General features: G+C 48.4%; 2 protein-coding genes across 8 annotated transcripts in view; one reads left to right on the top strand and one right to left on the bottom strand.

The window, feature by feature from the left end:
- LOC119406009 (single-stranded DNA-binding protein 3) overlaps window positions 1-12,160 on the bottom strand; it is a 115,971-nt gene extending 103,811 nt beyond the window's left edge. For 3 of the 6 annotated variants that reach the window (XM_037672853.1, XM_037672856.1, XM_037672854.1), the window contains exons 1-2: window positions 11,951-12,160; window positions 11,437-11,509 (exon numbers count right to left, since the gene is read on the bottom strand). In XM_037672853.1, coding sequence (XP_037528781.1) covers window positions 11,437-11,509; window positions 11,951-12,006 — 129 coding nt within the window. In that variant the 5' untranslated portion in view covers window positions 12,007-12,160. The remainder of the gene's footprint in view (window positions 1-11,436; window positions 11,510-11,950) is intronic. The other 3 variants (XM_037672847.2, XM_037672850.2, XM_037672842.2) reach the window with 1 other exon arrangement.
- A 269-nt stretch (window positions 12,161-12,429) lies between these two features.
- Window positions 12,430-21,385, top strand: part of LOC119406010 (ubiquitin-like-conjugating enzyme ATG10) — a 60,744-nt gene continuing 51,788 nt past the window's right edge. Inside the window, exons 1-2 of one of the 2 annotated variants that reach the window (XM_037672857.2) lie at window positions 12,430-12,534; window positions 12,800-13,059. In XM_037672857.2, coding sequence (XP_037528785.1) covers window positions 12,967-13,059 — 93 coding nt within the window. In that variant the 5' untranslated portion in view covers window positions 12,430-12,534; window positions 12,800-12,966. Of the gene's footprint in view, window positions 12,691-12,799; window positions 13,060-21,385 lie in introns of both variants that reach the window. The other variant, XM_049419283.1, reaches the window with a different exon arrangement.

Below are 21,385 nucleotides of genomic sequence, written 5' to 3' on the forward strand. Positions count from 1 at the left end.
TGTGTGTGTGAAAATATATTTTCGTTTGTCTGAAAATCAAACGCTCACCTCCGTCTCTTATTCGAGAATGGTATTGCACAACTCATTCTAGTTGCTCTATTAAACGAACCTGTCACACCGTCTGAAGTGTCCAACCTTGCAGCGGTTTCTCTGGAAAGTGAGTAGAAATCTTTAAAACAGAATTTTTCTATCTGCGTTCGGTTTTCTTCCATTGGTGTGAAACATGCCCATAACACTGGTTGGTTGGACGATTGTAGTGCCGGTCAAAATTAAAACCGAAAGCACATGTGATTTCTGTAGGATTACTTTATTTTCACTGAACACTATTTTAATGCATGTAACAGTCGTTTTCAGCGTGCCAGCGGTTAAATGAAGCCAAATTATACAATTACAGAACACTTGTTCTGCTGTAATCGCAGTCTGTGCGTTTATTTTAGCACTGCTGCCACAATCCAAGCCAAGTCGATTCATCAAAAAGAGACATCAAATGCCCACCGTCACAGCGCACCACATGTGAGACATCCTAACAACAATACAGCGGCACAGTACGACCAGCGCGGAGAGCCGCATGGCATAGCGCATGAGTTGCAGCAGACGAAATCGAAGACGGCGCTGCAAGCAGCGCCACCGGGTGCCTCTTTGGATGCGTGAGGGGAAAAAAAAGCAAAAAATTACTCTCTGACGCAACCGAAAGCTGCTTCAAGTGTGTAAAATACAATTTAAAGTTATACATGTTTGTTTTTCAGCAAAATGAGTCTACCTGCGAGATTTTCTTGTCCTACCAGTAGATTCACCACGGCGCTGTTGGGTGACGCTAGCGGTCATTCTTTCACGATTTTAAACATCAAATTAAAATATAATTTCTTTTTTATGGGGAAAAAGCATGCTCGTTGCCTCCGATGTGACGAATGATCTTCTAATTTTCACTGCAATCAGAAAAATTTTTCCGAGCGGTAGACAGTCCCTTTAAAATGCAGCAGGAGAAAAAAAGTGAAACTGCTCCTGAAACTCCAGTGGAGAGCAACCAAGGGAAATCTGCCAATGGAACACAAGCGCCCTAGCCAGAGCAAACGGTAGAGGGCGCTAGTGCACATTTGCTACGCAAGCGCCCGGCATTCCTCGCGGTTCACGGAGTTTTCGTCTTCACAGGCGCAAACGGAGAGAACGGGTGCAATCGGACAACGCATTTCATCGCGCACGTGGTGCACCACGCTCTGCGCATGCGCGGGGAGTTTGCGACTTCCGGCTGAATCTGCCGCTTTTCACGGAGTTGAGAGTGCTGCTCCGTGGAGAGAATCTGGCGCAAGAGCTACTCCAGATCTGCCAATGAAACATACAGGGAGCACTCTCAATCTGCCAATGGAACAGACTTGCTCCTAATGAAGCACGGAAACTGCTACCGGAAGTGCTCCGAATGTGCCAATGGAATTCACCATAATACAGTGAAACCTCGGTGATACGTTCACAGCTCATACGAATTTCAGGGTGATACGAATTTTTCGTTGGTCCCGGCCCAGGCCCATTGGCCTGCAATGTAATGGAGTACGGTTGCTGCGAACCGATTTTCACCCAGTGACGTTTGATACGAGCGTACGCTATCGCCCAGCTACGAAGAGGTGTTGTCCACGCTGTCGCGGAAGACGCGCCAAGCACGTGCGAGCGCGAGAACGCAAGCGTGGGCATGCGCGCCGCACTGCCAAATCGACAGAATCACGGTGTAAGAAGAACACTTTCCTTATGGTCAGAATAAACCTTCAGACGCGTCACGGCCGTCGAGATTGTGTGCGCGAATCTGAGGCTCTTTATGTGCCTCCGCGTTTAGATTACAGAGGACATTAGCGCCATGCTTTCTTTTTCTAACGCGTCGACGTGGGCTGCTGTCGTTGTACTGTGTTTACACGTGCCTTCCTCGTACATCAGATATCCTATGAAAGGTAGACGAGGACCGAAAGAAGGCGAGGACGGTCTTGGCGAAGGGGTCAGGCGTTACGACGTCAACATGCACGACCGTTGAGGTCACACTTGTGCGGGCATGACCATAAATCTCCCAAAAAACATCCCCAACACCTCCGCCGTAACAAAATCATAACACAGGACTGTGGTTTCGAAATTTTGTGGCCTTGATCCATCTCGTCAAAGCACTTCTTTCGTTACTATAGCTGCAGTACTCCGGTGTCATGCAAAAAAGCATACTAAAACTTGGAAGGGGCTACTGCTGTTGCGGGTCACAACGCACCTGGATGCTTAATTAAATACGCGCGTACGGACCGTATATTTACGAGTGCTGGTATGACTGCCGACATCTAAAAATTTAACTGACAATCATTCAGGGTTCTTCCTGACGTTGCTGTGGCCCTGAAAAACGATAAATGAAAATGTACGCAAGCTTTCTTTTGTCGCATGCTAATTTTCCATGCTTTCTCGTGATACGAATTTCAGTTGATACGAATATTTCTGGTGGTCCCGTGAGATTCGTATCACCGAGGTTTCACTGTATACACTAATGTGGCCAGTGTATCACTGCTGTGCCATTGTCTGCGTACCCCTTCTTTAAAGATACCCAAAAGCACCTCTGATTCAAGATTATGCAATGGCAGGAAGTTACTTCCCAAAGTTACATATAGCACACCCACACCTATTACCTACTTGTATGAGACTATTACGGGCCTGACTCAGGCCAGAGCCCGACCCAAACCCAAAGCTCATGGGCCTGAGTCTGACCAAGTCCGAATCGGACAACTTTTACCCGGCCGGCGGGCTGGGCCTAGGCTTTCGGGCCAGCCTCTGCCCATGTAGTGCCCTAGTTTCAATTACCTCACAGCAGCGCGAAAGCTCAGTGTGCATTAGCTTTGCCTATGTATCTGATAACTGTTGGGGTTTTACGCCGCAAAACCATGATATGATTATGAGAGACACAGTAGTGGAGGGCTCCGGAAATTTCGACCACCTGGGGTTCTTTAACATGGGCTTAAATCTAAGAACACGGGCATCTAGCATTTTGCCTCCATCGAAATGCAGCCGCCGCGGCCATGGTTAGATCCCGTGACCTTTGGGTCACCACTCGAGCACCATAACCACTAGAGCACCACAGCAGGTGCTTACGTATCCAAAGCAAGTCTACAAGCCCAGAAAAATGTCCAGCAGTCTCACATTTACTAGGCGCCCATTTGGCGCATTACATGACAGTCACTTTGTGGAGAGTGGAAACTTGGGCATGCTGGTAGGACGCAACATATGTACAAACAACACAACAGACAAGCAGTACTGGCGAAAAACACATACGGCACTGTGTTCTTTGCCAGTCCTTGTTTGTTGCGCTGTTCTTACACTTATTCGCTTTGTGGAAGAGCAAATGTTAATTAAGTGTCATGATAGCTGAGACATCATGCTTCTTTGTTCAACCAATGAAGGCACTGCACAAAGACCACAATGCTTGTTTCAATATAGACCCTGGCAGCATCTGCCACCTGCCTGCTGACAGACAGTTCGTGGTGCCCTGTGGGTCAAAATGTGCCAGACGTGTGCTCATGAACTGACAATGGTAGGTTCTGCATTGTGGAAATAATGTAGCTGTAAAATGGTGTCAGATCAGTCGGTGTACAAGTTACCAATGTTAGGAGTGGGCACCTAAAAGTAATCCACCAATCATAATTGTGGGAGCCACAATATGATTATGAGGGACGCCGTAGTGGAGGGGGAACTTTCGACCACCTGGGGTACTTTAACGTGCACCTAAATCCAAGTACACGGGCCTCAGGCATTTTTGCCTCCATCGAAAATGCGGCTGGGATTTGACTCCGCGACCGTCAGGTCAGCAGTCAAACAGCATAATCATTAGATTATCGTGGCGGGTTATACCGCCAGTTTTGAGTGTGAAAAAATGTTAGATAACGGACGATACAGACTAGGACAGGTGATAACTTCCAAATGAAGTCCATATCTGTGTCGTCTTTTGTAGAAAATTCCTTTGTGCTTTAACACTGGTGGATTATGGACTACCAACTAGCTCAAACCCGCATGCGGTAAATCTAAAAGTATTCCAGAACGGTTTTCTGAACTTTCCACATTTAATTTAAGCTCGCGTGAGGATGTGCCGTGACTCGCTTTTCAGAAACCTAAAGCATTCACGGCAGCTTCTGTGAAGAAAGTTCTAGGGTTTTCAGCGCCCTTTGAGGCTTTGATGACGTAATCTTGAGGACCATGCCAACTTTTTGTTCGAGCATGTCGAAAGCAATACACCCTCTTCAATAACATGCAATAAGAAAAAAATGAAAATGAACAAATGGGATAAGAAAAATAAAGTGAGTGAGCAAAGTGCCACCAACCACCGGAAATAGCGTGGCATCCTTCCACCAAGTGCCTGCCTCACTGGATTCGCTCGCATAAAATAAAAGGAGCCAAGAGTCCGGAGAGAATCCACCCAAGTTCTGGCGAAAACAAAATTCACGGATACTGGACGAATTCTGCTGTATTGTTGCAAATTTCATAACGTGCGAAATATCTTCCCCTTATCAGAAAAAATAAATAAACGAGACAGAAGCATCTTAACATCGCAAGCCGCCACACGCTGCCGCGCGTCTCTCTCAAAACGTGTTTTCACGGTCGGGAAGGTGTTCTCCGTGCGTGTTCTCAACCGGCAGCCAACGACGCCATTGCCGCGCTCGCCCACGTCTACGAATTTGCCGTCTGTGTTGTGTGCTGCTACGTAATGTGAACGGTGAAGCACCTGACACAACGCAGAATGCCTCAACGCTGATCTGCGCTAGGGTGTGCCCTGTCATACCTTTCCAACAGAGCCGAAGCTTCGAAGGATATGGATTCGCGCTGCGCGTCCATCGCAGCCAACATGGGTGCCTTCAAAGCGTGACTTTTTGTGCTGCGAACACTTTGAGGATAGTGACTATGAGTTACTGTGTAAATTGCTGGTCCCGGCTGCCGACCCACGTTGGGCTATGGCGGCTCGTCTGGCTCGTCGTCCTTGCTGTCGCTTGACACAGCAAAACGGTCACACACATATGGTTGTATTTGGCGCATCCGTTTTGGAGGCCTGTCGAACTCGGAGTCGCAATGACCGCTCGTGGAACCACTGTCACTCGCACCTTGCATCTTTGCAAGGAGAGACGATAGATCAGAACCAACTGGGAAAGTACTCTTGCAAAACAATTTTGATTACTTTCACAGTATTGGCTCAATTATCAGAAGTAATTTGTTTTTTCTGATTAAACTCATGTGAAGCCACTAACGTAAAATCCCGAGCAAGCGCCTCCCTCCCTGCTAGGGAGACTTGAAAAATGCGCCAGTGACCACGCAAGCACCTCCCTTCCCTCCCGCCATTTTCACCGTTTTTATTCGCCCGAAGAGGGCAATTACAAATATTTAACGAATGCGTATTCAATAAAGCCTGTTGGGACTTTCTTGTGGTGTCGTTTTTTGCGCTAACTAAGCGCTATGGATTCTCACCAACTAGCCCGCCAACGCATTCTGTTGAACTAAAGAGTAGATTTCAATCTGGAGTCTCCCCCTACAATATGTCTGTCTCACAATTGTGTCCTGGTTTTGGAACCCAAGAACTAATCAGTAATGCAGCTTCAAAATAATGTTCTTGATCAGCGTCACTTCAAACGAAACAAAGTCGGAAATTTTTTACGTCAGACTCGTGAGCTCAACAAAAACATGTCGGTGACTCATCACCTCAAATGCACAAAAAACAAGGACCCACATACGAAGTTTCCGATGAGAGAACCAGGAGACTTAGTAGTGTGGATGTACCCATTCAAACTACGAAAATTGCAGCCATCGTCGCTAATACGTAGGAGGATAACATAATGTGTCGAAAAACATATTGCATATTATTTGATCCTGTATTTGAACTCCGCAGCCAGCATTGATAAATACATCTTTTAAACAGTTCTTGAAGATTTCGAAACACTACCTTTGCCAAACAAAACGCAATACTGATCAAATGTTGGACAAACTTCATGCCTGTCGTCATACTGAAGACGCTACTAAAGAAACATTAAATATGATAGGAGATTTTTTTTTACTTATTTATGCACGTACAATATTGTGCAGGAGCTAACAGGAAAGAAACGTAGGGCAGTGAAATTCCAGGGTGTTCGAATTCCTTGGAAAAGGTCCAAAAGTTTTGAAGTGGTAGTAGCTGTACCGAATGCCTGTTGCACACATAAAGGTTGTATTTACATAGTACAAAGGTTAAAAAAAAAACACTCACACACACTTTAATTTCGTATCTGTTTCGAAAACCTCGATCTGGCATCGACATAATCGTGACATGGTGATGCACCGAAATTTGTCAACGTCGTGTAGCAACGTATCATGCAATGTGGCATTGCCTTCAAGAAAGACAAACACACAGTCTCGCGTGCGCTTCTGGTTGCGTTTTGTGCAAAAGGCAAGTACAGTGCAATAGTGTGGAAATAGGGCAAACTGCTGTATTGCAACGTCCTGGCATACAAAATGCCACAAAAACATTCCTGTAGGCTCTAGAGGTCATTATTAGTTTTTTACTGACAATAAAATGGCTCCTTCTCATAATAACCTTTTGCTTCAAAAGTATGTTAAAAAGAAAGGCTTCTAAAAACCCTGTGCGGAGAGGAATATTTCTTTATGACCTATAAAACTGTGGCAAACAGAATAACAGAGAGCTGAGCTAGTTGGTAAGTATTCATTTGAAAAAGACAGGGCGTGCAAACACGGACACAAGAAAGCAGTCAGGACACCACAAACAACGACTAACAACTGGAGAGATGCACAATGGCAGAAAAGCAACCGTCAATTAACTTGCATAAAGATGAAATCAAATGCCTTAACAGTTATCTTCCACGGAGACACCCACGCGTGCCGGATTGATAGGTTCGCCTATTGTATGGGCATGTGCAGATAAGTTTTCGTGCCTTCTTTCTTTTGTACCATTGTGCATCTCTTCAGTTGTTAGTCCATGTTTGTGGTGTCCTGACTGCTTTCTTGTTTCAAAATGAATGTCGCAAATATTGCTTACAATGTTGCCTGCACTCTCAGATCCACAGACGCCGTTGCAAACTACTGGAAACTAGCAGTGGCACCCTAAACTGCAATTTCTCACACTGGATAAAGCTAACAGAGGCTTCTTAGCAGATACTCTTTGCACTGCTCTCCCATTTCAGGCAGTCACTAGGTGCCATCTAGTGGACGAAACGTGAATGAACAGCTACTGCCATCTATGATGTGAAAGGAGAAAAACCTTCCAATGAACTCTGCTCATCACGTCGGATACACGGCAAAATACCGACGTTGCAAGCCAAGAAAGTGGAAATCGTTTGTAATGGGCCGAGGTCGTGCAAAGGCCGTTAGCAGCTGAGGTGGCATTTCCATACTGAAGCGTTCAAGGACGCGCCACCTCGGCACTACACATTTGTACGCTGACAATTTTCGTTGCCTTCCCACAACACCTCGCATGAACAGTGGCCTCTCAGGAGCTCCACAGGGTCTGATATAGCCCAAAATTTAAATGCACATATGAGCCGAGATTTCTTCCTTAAAACACCGATCTCAAATGCTGCTTTTGCGCATGCAAACATCACTCTTGTGGTGTTCTCGCCAATGGTTTCACAGTAAACAACAGCAGTTTTGAAACCCTTATGTTGCCAATGTAGAGAGGAAATTAGCAAGCGATTGCTTCGGGCTAGCTGGTAATCCATAATTACAAGATTTATAGCGCGAAACTTCTACACAGGGGACAGAGAAACACGACAAGCACAAGCGCTAACTTCCAACTAACGTTTAATATCTGTGCTGAGAAATATATACAGAGGAAATTAAACAGACCAGACCCAACATCAACACAAGCTTTGTGCAACACCAGATTGAACGGTGAAATCTCTCCATGGCAACTGCCCCACTTCATGTACACCTAACATCCTTCTTCTAGCTCTAGGAGAACCTTTCTCGAGCGCCACACAACATGCAAGAACCTCAACAAGACCCTATTGTACATATTATGTAATATACTGAATAACGGCAGAAAAGTGTGCATGTTGGATGGCGTTCGTGGCTCAACAACTAAAGAGCTTTCGTACTGCGGCGCTCGTGTCGTCTGGTCTCCTCTTTGGTCAGTGCCCTTTTGCACTGTTGAGTCATGATATTATGTACAATGGGCCATTTTTCAAGTCCATCTTAATGGCCAGCAAACAAACTTTTCAGCAGTCAACACTCCACTAAAAAATTCCGGTGTTTTTGCATGCCGAAGCTGTGACATGTTATGAGGCACTGTGTAGTGTGGATTAATTTGACCACCTGGCGTTCTTTAACATGCATCTGAATCTAAGCACACTGGTATTCTTTCGCACTTCGTCACCATCGAAATGCGACCACCATGTACATGAGCCGAACCAGCATCCTCGCTCGCACTTATCAGCACAACACCTCCGCCACTAAGCAAACGTGGCAGGCTCGGCAGTCCACTCCAATTGGTTACAACTTTAGAAGTCTGCAACATTTCCTCTTCATAGGCGGACGCACACAAGCTTACACCAATCCGCGCACTCTAGACTGACGTCACGAGCTGCACAATCGGTGGCCCCGCCATCAAAGAACATGGACGAGTACATGGGCCAGACTATTTCTTCACTCTCGGAGGTAACCACAGTTCATTTATCTGGGCGGGGCCTATCTGGATTCTTAAGTTGTACCTTACTACAGTAACGAAGGCAAAATAAAGAAAAATAAATGTGCAGCAACCATACGATAGCACGGCAAGGCTCAATAACAACATGGAGGTCATTCCAAAAGGCACCTTGCGGTGTGAGTTACTCTGAAATGTCTTGCGTTTCTGTACCCGGCACAGTTTTTCGTCAACACGAAAGTCGCTCAGAAGTGCCTGTGCCGTAATTCTGGTATGACTTGAACAATAACATCCACTACAACAGGACTCAACATACCTGCTTACTTAAAATTACAGCCTTTCTCATCGTGTTTCATTACAGTGAACTCGTCAGAAACAAGTGACATATCCCAGCAAGCTTTGGAGAAGATCCTGCTCATCTAGAATCCTTGTTGGAAATCATAGCAACAACAGCCAAGCAATGATGGGCAAGGAGTAGTGGTGCCGCCTCCGAAGGACTACGAGGCCTATTCAGCACAAAATCCTGCCGTTTCAAGAAACAGTCGCACTGGCGAACTGCAGTGACCAATAAACCGAGAGGAAACTGAGGCGAAAATTTTCACACAGAGCTTCGAAAAACCACATTTTCAATGCGTGCATTTAGAAACAGAGGTGACGTATGCAAATATACCCCTGGGAGTGAATATTTTTAAAGCTGTACAATGCAAGTAGACAGCAAGATTCATAATGAAAGGACAAGAGGGCAGCGCTAGAACCCAAACCAACTCGCCCACATATCCGTGATTCTGCTAGACAGCAAGAGCTAGTCCGACACCGTAAAACGCATATGAACAACCTAAGTACAAAATATCCACCGGCTTCATCAAATGGGCTCTTGTGCAAGGAGGTTTGTGCTTAGTTATGCCACATGGAACTTATCACTATTCTACGCAGAAATTTGGGCTAGTCGGTGGAAACTGAACGCTTACGTCTCAACAGTGCAAATCAACAATCACAGATTGAAGAGACACCTAACAGGTCTAGCGTCCATCCTGACTGTTGCTTTGCACTGTTAAGACGTATAAGAACTAATCGCCTTGCCACGTCAAAAAAACCTCTAGGGCCTCACCGAAAAACAGGTAACAGGTATCACAGATTATGCGTTCCACACGAACTCTCCCAGAAACCCCGAAAACAGATTTGGTCGGCCGTTAAAAGCAGGTCCGCAACGTCGCACAATGATAACACCTGTCTGATAAGAAGCGAAGGACTCGCAATCAAGAAAAGAGACTGCTTACGGGGGACTTCGAATGGGGAAACACCCACCACGACGTCTGAAACTAAACCTCGTTATTGGCATCGAGTTTCATAATAGTGCACTGGAGGGAATGCCGGCGCCATGAGAGCTGCCACACATGGTGCTTCGGCCGGCGTGGGAATGATGGGTAGGACATGGATTTGGTTAAGCTTCCTTCTTTCGGCTTTGTGTGGTCTGCAGCCGCTTTGCCCCAAAACGGAGTTCAGCCAAAGTTCAGCAGTCCCATTTCACAACCTTGACCCCTCTTCGGCTCACCAATTACGAGGTTCACAACGAGTAATTGTTTTATCCAAAACACAACAACAAACCAAGCCACAAGTACGCCCGAAGCCGCAAGCACGAAGAATGGGCAAATCCACGAACTACCCATAATTCCCACGGTGACTGAACGACCGCTGCCCTACAGTTACCTCTAGCAAATATTATAGGAAACTCAATGGTTAACGGGAAAGCCGTCGGTGAGAGGCCACCAACAACGCAACTGGCGGCCGGGCTAATGTTACCGCACAAAAATGCGTATGTGTCAATATACGAAACGAATGAGGCGATGTGCGTGAGAGGCAGGCGCGGATTCGATCGGCGTTTTGTCCTCCCCTGAGCCGGCAAACGAGGTGGTGGCCTCGCCGACATACGAGTATCGCGTATCACGCGTGTCTTACGGGATAAATGAAAACGAATAAAAAGAGAGGCGATCCGAGGACAGACATGGGGAGGTGCTTCAGTCAACAAACATCGGTGACCTTCCGAGAGCTGTAGCCGAGAGATGCCCAAGGTTCTTGTTGGTCGTGTGCGAAAACACACCGTCGACGCAACCTGCTTGTAAGCGACCGCGAAAAGGGCAGTGTTATCGCAGTCACAAGGCTTTCATTTCGTCTCGGCTCGCTACGCACCGCTACGGATTCATCGAAATATATTTTATTATTTCTTCGTTCCCTTCAAAAACGCGTGCACGCTCGCTCCTCACGCGGCAGCTGCTCTTTTTCGTCAGCGCCGGTGAGACAACGCAGCAACGGCTGGTTGCTACGTTCGCAAAGGCATCGCAATTGCAACTCCCCCTTCACTCACTGGTGCTAGCATTGCGGTTTTTTTTTTATTCTTGCGCAACAAACAACCGAAGGAATGTCTTTACACCTCTTCAGACGTTCTTGATGATGATGACGACCACTGCTGGTGCCGATCGCGCACAGTTCAGTCCGTAGCACACACGCACACACACGGGCACACAAAACAGTTTCGCAGGCGGGGGACACATCACGACGGTGGCAGCGGTGAAAAACCGGGCGTCGCAGATGCAGCCGAGCAAAACCGTTTTCCCCGAGCGGCCTAGAGCCGCTCGCGAAAAAGCAGGCGCGCGCGCGCGCTACGCGCATCCGTCGACGGACGCCGCTCGCGCCATGCTCCAGGCGCGACCAAGCGATCACCCATGAAGCCGCGAGCCAAGCGGGCGGCCAAAACAAGACAAAGAAAAAAACGCAAGAGGAAAAAAGAAAGAAGAGAAAAACGGAAGCACGCATCTCACCTCTGATAGGAACGTCTGTGCGGCTTTCTGGGCGCCGACGTGTAGTAAGTATTCGTAGACGTACAGCGCTAGCCTGCGACAGGGAACAGAACAGGGAGATCGGTTACTCGAAGCATTCCGGGCAGCCGATCATCGCGTTAGCCGCCATGAACCACACCGTCCCCCCCTCGTTCTCCGGAATGGAGGCGGTCCGCCCATATGCCCGAGGCCTACGGGTTAGCCCGCGTCGGGAAAACGCGGCGGCGTACTCGCTTTTCTTTTTTACTCGGCCTTATCCGCTCGTTCAAAACACGGGTCTCGCGTCCCGATCCACGGGGCCCCTACAAATGAAAAGAAAGCACCAGCCCGCGCGCTCAGCGCGAGAAACACGGTCGCTTTCGCCGACCAGCATAGGAGATGCCCCTCCGAGACTCGGCAAGCGTGCCGCCGGGTCGCGCCGAGTTTTTGCCGGCACGGACCTCGGAATCGAACATGGTTGCCGCGGCAGCGGCGGTGTGAACTCGGTCTCACTTACTTTTCCCGTGCTTGAGCATCCGAAGGTACTGTTGAGCCTTTTCCTTTCGCGTACATACTGTGGATTTGAACAGTCACACACCTGTCACGACATTCAGGACGACACCGACCATGTTACCATAGAAACATCAATTGATCTGTCAAAGACTGCCCTGTGATTGGGCTCACCCCCCAGCATGCACGGGCTCCCCCTGGGCATGTCCGTGACGTCACGCGCGTCCGCGCTCCCATTGGTCGCCGCGGCGTCATTACCGACCGCCATCTTGCGAAAACGTATTTGAGGCCAGCGGTAAACGCGAGATTTCTCAATTTTTCTCGATGCCGGCGCGCTACTTTCTGATTTCACGAAACTAAAAATTAAACACGTTTCGGATCTCGTCAGAAAGTCGCGACAAAAACAAAACGCGGCCGTGAACTTTATTGGTTTGTGGGGGTTGTGTCCGCCTGACGGAACAGCGGCGAGAGAAAAGTTGGGCCAGCGACGTAGCTATTCGCACTCGCTGCTCGGGCGATTCCAGGCTTGTTTCGCGACCCTAACAGCGCTGCTTTCGCAGTTGCATTTCTTGTTTTTCTCGAGCCTAGCAGGTAACCATGTGCTATTACTGTACATAAAGAATGTATTCGGAGTTGCGGCTCTTCACTTTCGTTGCATGAAAGCGCCTTTTACACACCTGTGCAACGGGGGAACACATTAATGAGCATTATCGTGCACTACATATTTGGTTCATTTCGCGTTGCATTGTAAGTGGTGCCGTATTTTTGACACGCAGCGTACTGTGTAGTACACCGCAAATGGTGACTGACGAATTCCATGTGTGTTTTTTTTTTTCCCTTCCCGTTTCACGTGTAGGTCGTGGCATCATTCGGGAACGCAATAAACAACGCAACCAACAACAGCGCGCTCCCCAACTGCAAAAGCCTCCCCACTTTCCTCCCCCCACTGGAGAAGAGTGGTCGAGCCCGCGACGTCACGTCCTGTTCGTCTGCCTGAATGAAAAAAAGAGGCGCACGCAAAATATGCTGGAATGGGACGAATTTGTACGCTGTTGCCGAGAGATTGAAGCCGTCTCAACCACGCTAGACGACGGCTGGCGTTGCGTGGTCGACAAGGTTGGTGGCAAGTTTTTCCGCATAACGCTACGACGTCGTAGTCTTTTTTTTTTTTTTTTTTTTACGCGAAGCAAGTGGCGCGGCTACGCGCGCGCACCCAGCGGCCATTTCTTTTTCAGCAGACGACAAAGAAAACGTCCACTTCCGTCGTCTGCTCGCGTGTTCTCTGGGGCGTATCGGCTCGCTGAGCTTGTTGGGAAAGGTGTGTGTTTCTTTGGCCAAGCCGTTTGGCGCGCTGCTATGGAGATTGGCAGCCCGGCCCCTAGTGCGTGATTGGGAAATCTTCGCGAGCAAGACTGGTTATTTTTACGAAATCTACGAAGCCTCTATTTCAGACCCAGGCAGTTCTCTGAGCGCCGCTCTCTCCCACGCAAGAGACCATGGGCGTCCGGAGGGGGGTGCAAGGGGGGCGGATGCCCCCCCCCCCTGGAATTTCGGATAATATCTTTCTATGCAGTAGCAATAAGCTGCAAACGTTGGTTAGCACACAAAAGGTCCGCATATCCGTGTGAAACGGCCTTCAGGATTGCCAGCCAACTTTGCACGTTATTACATTTTATTGACTAACCTTGCCGGTCAAGTCACGGTAGTGAACACCTCCCCCCCCCACCCCCCCCAAATGAATACACCCCCCTGGAAAAATTTCTGCGGACGCCCTTGCAAGAGACCCCCTCTCCTATATCTTTCCCTACTATCTCGTACTTTCATGTGGTGAACGTGCACATCATCGAGCACATTTAAACCTGCTTTTTTTAACACAGTGGTCCTCACCCATCCTCTGTAACAGGATATGATATGATCATTAGTAAAACAAACACCGCTGAAAACGGCACTACACACACACAATATGCCTGATAATGATAACTTCTGACCGAATTGAACTACCGTGCTTACTGGCATATTACTAACACTGGCTAGTATGTTGGCCTTACCGTAACTACTCTTGGCTGCCGGATGATTTTAATCACAGCATTGTCTTAATTCAACTTCAATCCGATGACAGTTCTCTTCCGATGTTTTACAGCCGTATGGGCACTGAAAGGAGAGTTTTAGAGTGTGGTAACGGCTCTTTTTTTTTTTTACTTGCGCCACAGTATTGTACCACTAAGCCCGGCGAACAAGCTAACTTGGTGGGGAAAACATTTTATTATAGTGGCCTTGACCCCCCCCCCCTTTTTTTTTTTTTGTAATGAACACTCCCGCCAGGCCATGTTGTGACACAGTGATGACGTAAGAAGCGGCATAACTAATCATCGCGACAATATACGTTATCAGTCCTCATGGGCGTGCGCAGGGTTCCCCATCAGGGGGCGAAGGTTCATCGCAGCGCCCTCCCACCCTACTAAGTCAACGTATGGGGCAGATCTTGCGCTCCCCTCTTAGGTGATTAGGGGGGGGGGGCGCCCCCCTGTGCGCACGCCTATGTCAGTCCTCGTGTCGTTCTTTCGCATTTCGCCTCGCTGATAGCAGTACAGTCTACACATGCGTTGTCTTCTGGTCTTACCAGTGAAGTTCACTTTTATCAAGCGCCAGTGAGCCCGTCAACGCATCGTCTTGAATCATTTTTTATCAACTACAACGTAAATAAGAACAACGTTAAAATCCCGCACAGAGGTTGATTGCATGCGTGTTTTTTTTTTGTTTTTGTTTTTTTTTTTTTCCTGCTAGAACCATACTGTGGGTTCTTCGTGTTGTAGGCTCGCTAATTCATGCATACCCGGCGATATATCTTACGTCTTATCACATAGCGGCATGCTATATTATTGGCCGGACGACGACTACGTCACAGCTGTCAATCATGAAAACGTTCAGATGCGCACCGTATCTTTTATAAACCGCGGGCCTTTTAGTTTAGTGGAGAACTTGAGAATGGGTACTAAAGTGTACGCGGTCGCCTCGGATTGTCGTCCATGCGCATGCGTCAAACGCGAAACGTCTTGGGCGCGCACCCTATATATTTTTCGAAAACAGCGTCTGTACCCAAAGAACGCAAGGCCTGGATACTCTAGTTTTATTGAGTTTAATTATTCGCAGCAAAACCAATCGCGCTATGACTTACCGGGCGTTGTGCTGCGTCGCCCAGGCTCACCGCGGTACACTGTAATAACCGTGCCACACGGTCACTTTCTGATCGCTATCGGTCCCGATCTGGATCGAATGTCTCGATCGTGATGGGCTCCTTCACGAAAGCCGCAGAAGGGAGCCATCACCATTTACAACTTTGATCCCAATCGGACTTAATCGCCATTAACAAAAGCAACGTGTGACAACCAGTATAATTAGTGACAATTCATTTTGCAGATTTTGTATTACCGCCCAATCCAGGCCTACAATGCGTTCTTCGCTGCGATTGGTCGGAAACACGGGGATGACGCGAAGGGAGATGAAATGCGCCCCTTTTTTTCTCGGAAAGCTGCTGCATGGGCGACCACCACTGTCTTCAGCCTAGCGACCCTTATATATAAGACAAATATACAAGAGCCAAAAGACGGGAAGGGGGGGGGGGGGATAAGAAAGTGGCAAGGGGTCGAAGGTGGTCAGAATCGGAACACCGCCGCCCTTACAGTAAATACCTAAAACTTTCAACAACCGAAACAAAAGGAATATAGCGAAGCGATTCCGAAAGCACGAACTCCGCAAAGGCTTGCGATTGAGAGAGGGCGAGAGAAGTATTGCGACGATAACCAGATATACATAATATAAAGAAATACGGGAAATCAAAAAAGTTAGCCGGCAAAGAAGGTCGCGCGCGCACTACCAACTCTCGTCAGCGGGGGGGAGCAGAAAATAACGGGGTGGAGAGGCTTCTTCCAACGCTCTCGCATCGGTCGCCTGCTTTTGTCTGGTGCCCCTCGCCCTCCTCTTGACTCGAATACCTATTCGAAGCGCCGGGCACCCTCCTCTTGGATTTGCATAGACTCGACCTTCCCCTCGGTCTCCCCCGCTGGCGTGCGTCTGATTGCTTTACCTTCGTTCGCTCGCAGTCTCTCGTCCGGCGCGTCAAACTTCCTTCATCGACCTCCTCCTCTTCGTCCCTCGCCCTTCTTCTAAAAGAGAGAGGGAGGGTGAGATTTGACGAGATCTCGCGAGAGACGGGGAGAGAAAGTGAGATTGGGCGGGAGAGGGGGAAGCGGATCGACGTGAGGGCGAGAGAACGCCGAGGTTCGGAGGATAGAAAGAGGACGAGAAGGAAAAGACGGGCGAAGTTTGAGTCAAGTCGGGAAAACTCGCCGCGGAGTTTTTCCGAAGGAGGGAAAGGAGGATCGCAGGACAACAACGGTTAAAGGCTGCGCCGGGTAGAGAGAGAGAGAGAGAGGAGGAGACCGATCGACCTCGACGCATGCGCAGCGCGCGCGTGTGTGTGTGCTGCACGGCGCGTGGACTCCGACGTCGCGCGCGCGCCGCTTGAGGAGTATGTGTGCTCGCCACCGGCAGCGGCCGACTTCCCCCCCGGAGTCCTAGCCGTGGGTCGAGCCCCGGCGTAGCGTGGCGCGCGCACCCATCGATCGCATCGGCGTCCAGACGCGAGCACGGGCTCACGCGCCGAGCGCGCGCCCTCCTTCCTTTCGTGACTCCTCTCCGCGACCCAACAACCACGTGGATTTTTCCCGCCAACAACAGTCTGCTCTTTCCTCCTCGTACGCGCGGTCCCGTTATCTTTGTTTGTTGCCTGCCTGTCGGTGGCGAGCTTGCCGCCGCTCGCGTTCTCTCCCTCCTCCTGCCCTTCGCTTTCTTTCCTTTTTCCTCCTCTATCGAGTGCGAACATCCTGCACGATGTTTCGGTCTCGGGTTTGTTCGTGTCCGTCACGTCGTGTCTAGCGAACACCCCTTCTTTCGCTGTCAGAAGGCAGAGCTCCGAATAAAAAGATATGACTTAACTGTTGCGACGTTCGCGGTGCCCGAATAATCTCCCAGCCCGCTGCTCCGCGAAACGTGTTGCCTTAGTAGCGGTCTTCCAGTGACCCAGCGTAGTCTAAAGACCGGCTTGACCAATCTATATTTGTTTTCTGTTTGTTTCCTTCGGTCGCAATCGCTGATCATTCGGTATTGCTCAAAATCTGAAGCGGTTGAAATGCTTATCGCTCTCATATCATCGGTCGTCATCCTAACCTGCTTTCACTCTCACCAGGGTATTAGTACATTCGAATGCTGTTTATGATGCTTTTTAGTAAATAAATTTGTAAAGGAATGCACAAGTCCCACGGACTCTGAAGTTCGGGTGTTACACGCTCATGATTTCGTCGGCGGCTTGTCGCACATGCATGCGTTGTTTGGGGTTATTCAAAGCGTTACGGGATGGACCATTTGTGTGCGGTGACGATTGATATATTGCAGTCTGGCGCACAGAAACGAAAGGCAAAGTGTGACAACCTTTCTTGTTTGAGTCATGAGACGATATCGAAGCCGGTGTACTACGTCACACGACGTCTCAAAGCGTTAGCTGCCACGAGGGAAGAAAGAAAAGTGGCGCGCTCTCGCTTTTATTAGCAACTTGTTGCTCGCACGCTCCAATCGAGGCGCGACAGGGGTGATGTGTAGCGCGTCTGCGGCCTAATGGCGCGAGTGCATGCACGGCAGTCTTTTCCGAGCAAATTGTGAGGCACGCGCCTACCGTCTCAAAAAAGCCCCCGACATTGATGTTATCGCGTCAAATGTTGAACGGGCAGTCGCGATCATCTCATGTGCCGCTGCTCCCGCATCGTGCTGTTCGCGCTCGTTTCTCTCTTTCCCTTTCCACTATCTTTGCTTTATTGCACGCACCCTCTCCCCCATGTGGGGTAGCCGACTGGAACCTCCCTGTATTTCTATGCGTTACATTGGATCCCGTATATATCGAATCTAAAGGGGATCACACAGAAGTTCGATATATATAGATGGATTGCACCGTTGCACGAGACGTCATGGACGCAGCTTCCGAAAGGAACTGGGACTCCACGATGGCGGCTTTGATGACAATTAACAAGTTGCGTCTATGTGAAAACGACGTGGCATGGAACGTCTCTGTGCGTGGATAATGAAAGAACCTGCGTGTGATGTATTGGTGACATCAATGTGACATCGGAAACGTCGCGTCCCCACATGCTGGTGCTCCAACACGGCGCTTTCAGTGACGTCAGTGCAATCCATCTATAGATAATTCGATGTATAAAATGTTTTGCATATCGAAAACATATTCAAGGTGATTTCGCAATTGTTTTATATACGCAGTAATTCCTTATATGTGGATGTGGGTTCGATATATGCGGATTCGACTGTATCCCTCTCCCTGACAGTCAACAACGTATACGCCAGACTCTCCAGTGTGCCTTGAGCAAGACTTGACGATCGGCGCTTTTACGACAACAAAGATCTTGCGGGCCTGACCCTGCAGCTTATCAGTTCAGGTACCAGCTGAAGTTCGTATCTGGGCTGATAAGCTGCGGCATGTGGTTGATAAGCTGCGGTCGTGTTCTGCAATGGAACAAAGTCGCAGTCCCGTACGTTCGCTGCACCATGCTTGTGGACGATACACGATTTTATACTCTATACCGTTCCCTTGCCCACGCGCAGGATTGCAAAGTGAAGAAAGTCTGTAATAGGCAACCTGGCTTGCCATTCTTCTCTCACGTTTACGTTTTCTCGGTAGAAGGTACTATAGAGGCACAACGTCAGAGTACAGCCAAGAAAAATATACCGTTAATTCAGTATGACAGAATGAAGGTGGATTGTCATTTGACTTTTTCATTTGTATTTACCAGTCCCAGCCCTGCCTTTCGCCCTCCCCCCGTGATTGAGGTCTTCAAATCCAGTATTGTGCTGGAGGTAATTTAAGTGAAAGGGGCTCTAAAAGGCGGAAACCTACCTGCCTTCACTGAGGGCAGATGTGAGGCAGCGAAGGCCTCCCAAAAAAAAACCTAAGCTCAAAGGCATAATCACGCTTTCCAGTTATTTGTTCTCAATACGCCGACTGACACGTTACGACGCCGTAAAAGAGGCTTAATGTTGTTCAAAGACGGCTGTCGAAATACCGCCTGTACGGGCAAAGTAAACGCGTGCTGCCCCGCACCTCCACCACTCTGCAAGGCGGCAGCACAGTTGTGGTCTCGACGACGTTTATTCGGCAGAGTCGCCTGACCAACCCTTCGAACGAAGAAGACGCCCATAGTGATGATGATTATATACAAATGAAGAAGATGAAGGATGAATGCTGTGAATATTGTACTCACACTGTCAATGCTTTTTTTTTTTTTCGGAAGCTGACGGCCAGAATATGATTAAGCTACTTCCATTTAGTTCTGCTTGCATCTGCATTTCGTTCATTATGAATATTCTGCATGATCGCACATCCGAGCTTATCGTAAAAGATGCATCTGTTCAAACCGTCGGCAGCATGTACGCTCATGTTAATGCGATTAGCGCTGAAGCAAACGTGACGGCACACCGAGTGTATCGTAACCACCGTCATGTCATGTATGAGGCGTGATACTGCGAATACATGGAGGAAGAAAAAGACTAAGAGGGAGCGTCACGTGACAATCTATAGTCAGCCTAGTCATAAGCCCTGGTCACGTGGTACGTAAGCAGTACTATTGGTCGGCTCGCTTTGGTTGCGTCTGCCGCGGGGGTCTAATCCTACCCAATCGACTGACTCGGTCGATGTGTTGGGTAGGCCCGGACTTGTTCTTTTCGGAAGAAAAAGAACAAGTAGGCTGGAGCAGGGTTGCCAGGTTTGGCTACTTTGCGCCAATTTGGCTACTTTTATCGGTCGGTGGCGGAAGGAAGAAAACGTGTTGGCCACTTGGCTATTTCTGGCTACTTTGTTGTTCCGCCGGTTTTAGTCAAATTATCACTATCTGGTGAAGTCGCAGCCGCTGGCGTACGATTGTGTGGTGCCAAAATATGGCAGACAGGGGCGTAGCCAGGGGGGGGTTCAACCCCCCCCCCCCCCCGAAATTTCTCAGTTTTGCTTGCGTATATATACACGCGCACATACAAACGCACGCACGAAGTATAGTTCAACCCCCCCCCCCCCCCCGAAAAAAATTTCTGGCTACGCCCCTGATGGCAGACAAAGCGTGTTTCGAGCTACAGAATAGAATCTGGCACTTCGATTACACGTACAGTGAACTTTAATGAAAACGATGGGAGCATAAAACAAATATTAAAAAAACTACACGTTTGTAACCTGCCAGTCAAGCAGGCCTCGCGCACAAGAACAAAATGAAATGCTTTTGGACACGTGGCTGGGACCCAGGCCAAACTGTTGCATGGGGCCGATCTTGCAGACGCTGAGCGCGACCTTGAACCGCACTTCGAAGTGAACAGGAATCGAAAGCGTTCCGTATCCAGATCATTTCTTGGGATTTAGTACGGACTGCGACTATGGAATATTAACTGCTCGGACTTGGTCATCACGGAAGAAATGTTTGCCAAAGCGACTACAATTTATAAATGCTCCAGCCCTAGCAACGGTGATTTTCAGTGCACTCATTTTTTTTATTGCCGTAACCTCTAGTACTTTTCAGAAAAGACGCGTGAAGTGAGTGTCGTTTTTGCAACAGCGCAAGCACTTCGTCATCCTGCACGAAATTATTGCTGAAGTCAACAATTCGTGCTTGAATCTCAGCGATTGGGATATTAAAGTGCTCATGCTGTACTCAGAGTTTCCCCAAAAGGCTGTTGATCTAGTCATTTAAGAAAAAAAGAAAATGTTGCCCTTGTTTTCACACACGCGTAACTACTTTTGGCTACTTTCACTGCCCTCAAGTTGGCTACTTTGTGGCTAGTTTTTCCAATTTTCTGTCTAGTTTTTGTGGTTTCGACCGGGCAACCCTGGGCTGGAGTCGTCCCAGGCGAGTGCATAAGAGACCCTGCGAGTTTGAACAGCGAAGCTGCTTAAAACACTAAAGAGAAACAATGAATCGGTTTAGATCGATAAATTGTGCTCTGAGAACTCTAATGTCGTTAATTTCGCCATCATAGGTTTATTAATGGAGGAGAAAATCAAGTTCAAAGTTTCATTTTTCAATTTCGCGCCGAAATCTCTCCGCGTGACGTCACGGATTTCAAAGTGTATATCGCGTATTTTGGCGCCATTGGCTCAACAAAATTACCCCGAACTTGGTATGTTAAGTCTATGGCCCCCTCAGAGAACAATGTACTTCATTTTTACCGATTATAGGAACTACGTAGTCCCTAGTAGGCGCCGTCAAAACATGTGACGTCACGGTGAACGGTGCGGAAACTTCAAGATGGCGTCGCCACCCACATTTTGTTTTTGCGCGTTTTCTCTCAAAAGCGTCTTCTCGCCGCAAGCATGGTGTTTTTGGTATCGTGAAAGAGTACT

This window comes from Rhipicephalus sanguineus, chromosome 9 (assembly GCF_013339695.2).
Source record: "Rhipicephalus sanguineus isolate Rsan-2018 chromosome 9, BIME_Rsan_1.4, whole genome shotgun sequence".
NCBI lineage: Eukaryota > Metazoa > Arthropoda > Arachnida > Ixodida > Ixodidae > Rhipicephalus > Rhipicephalus sanguineus.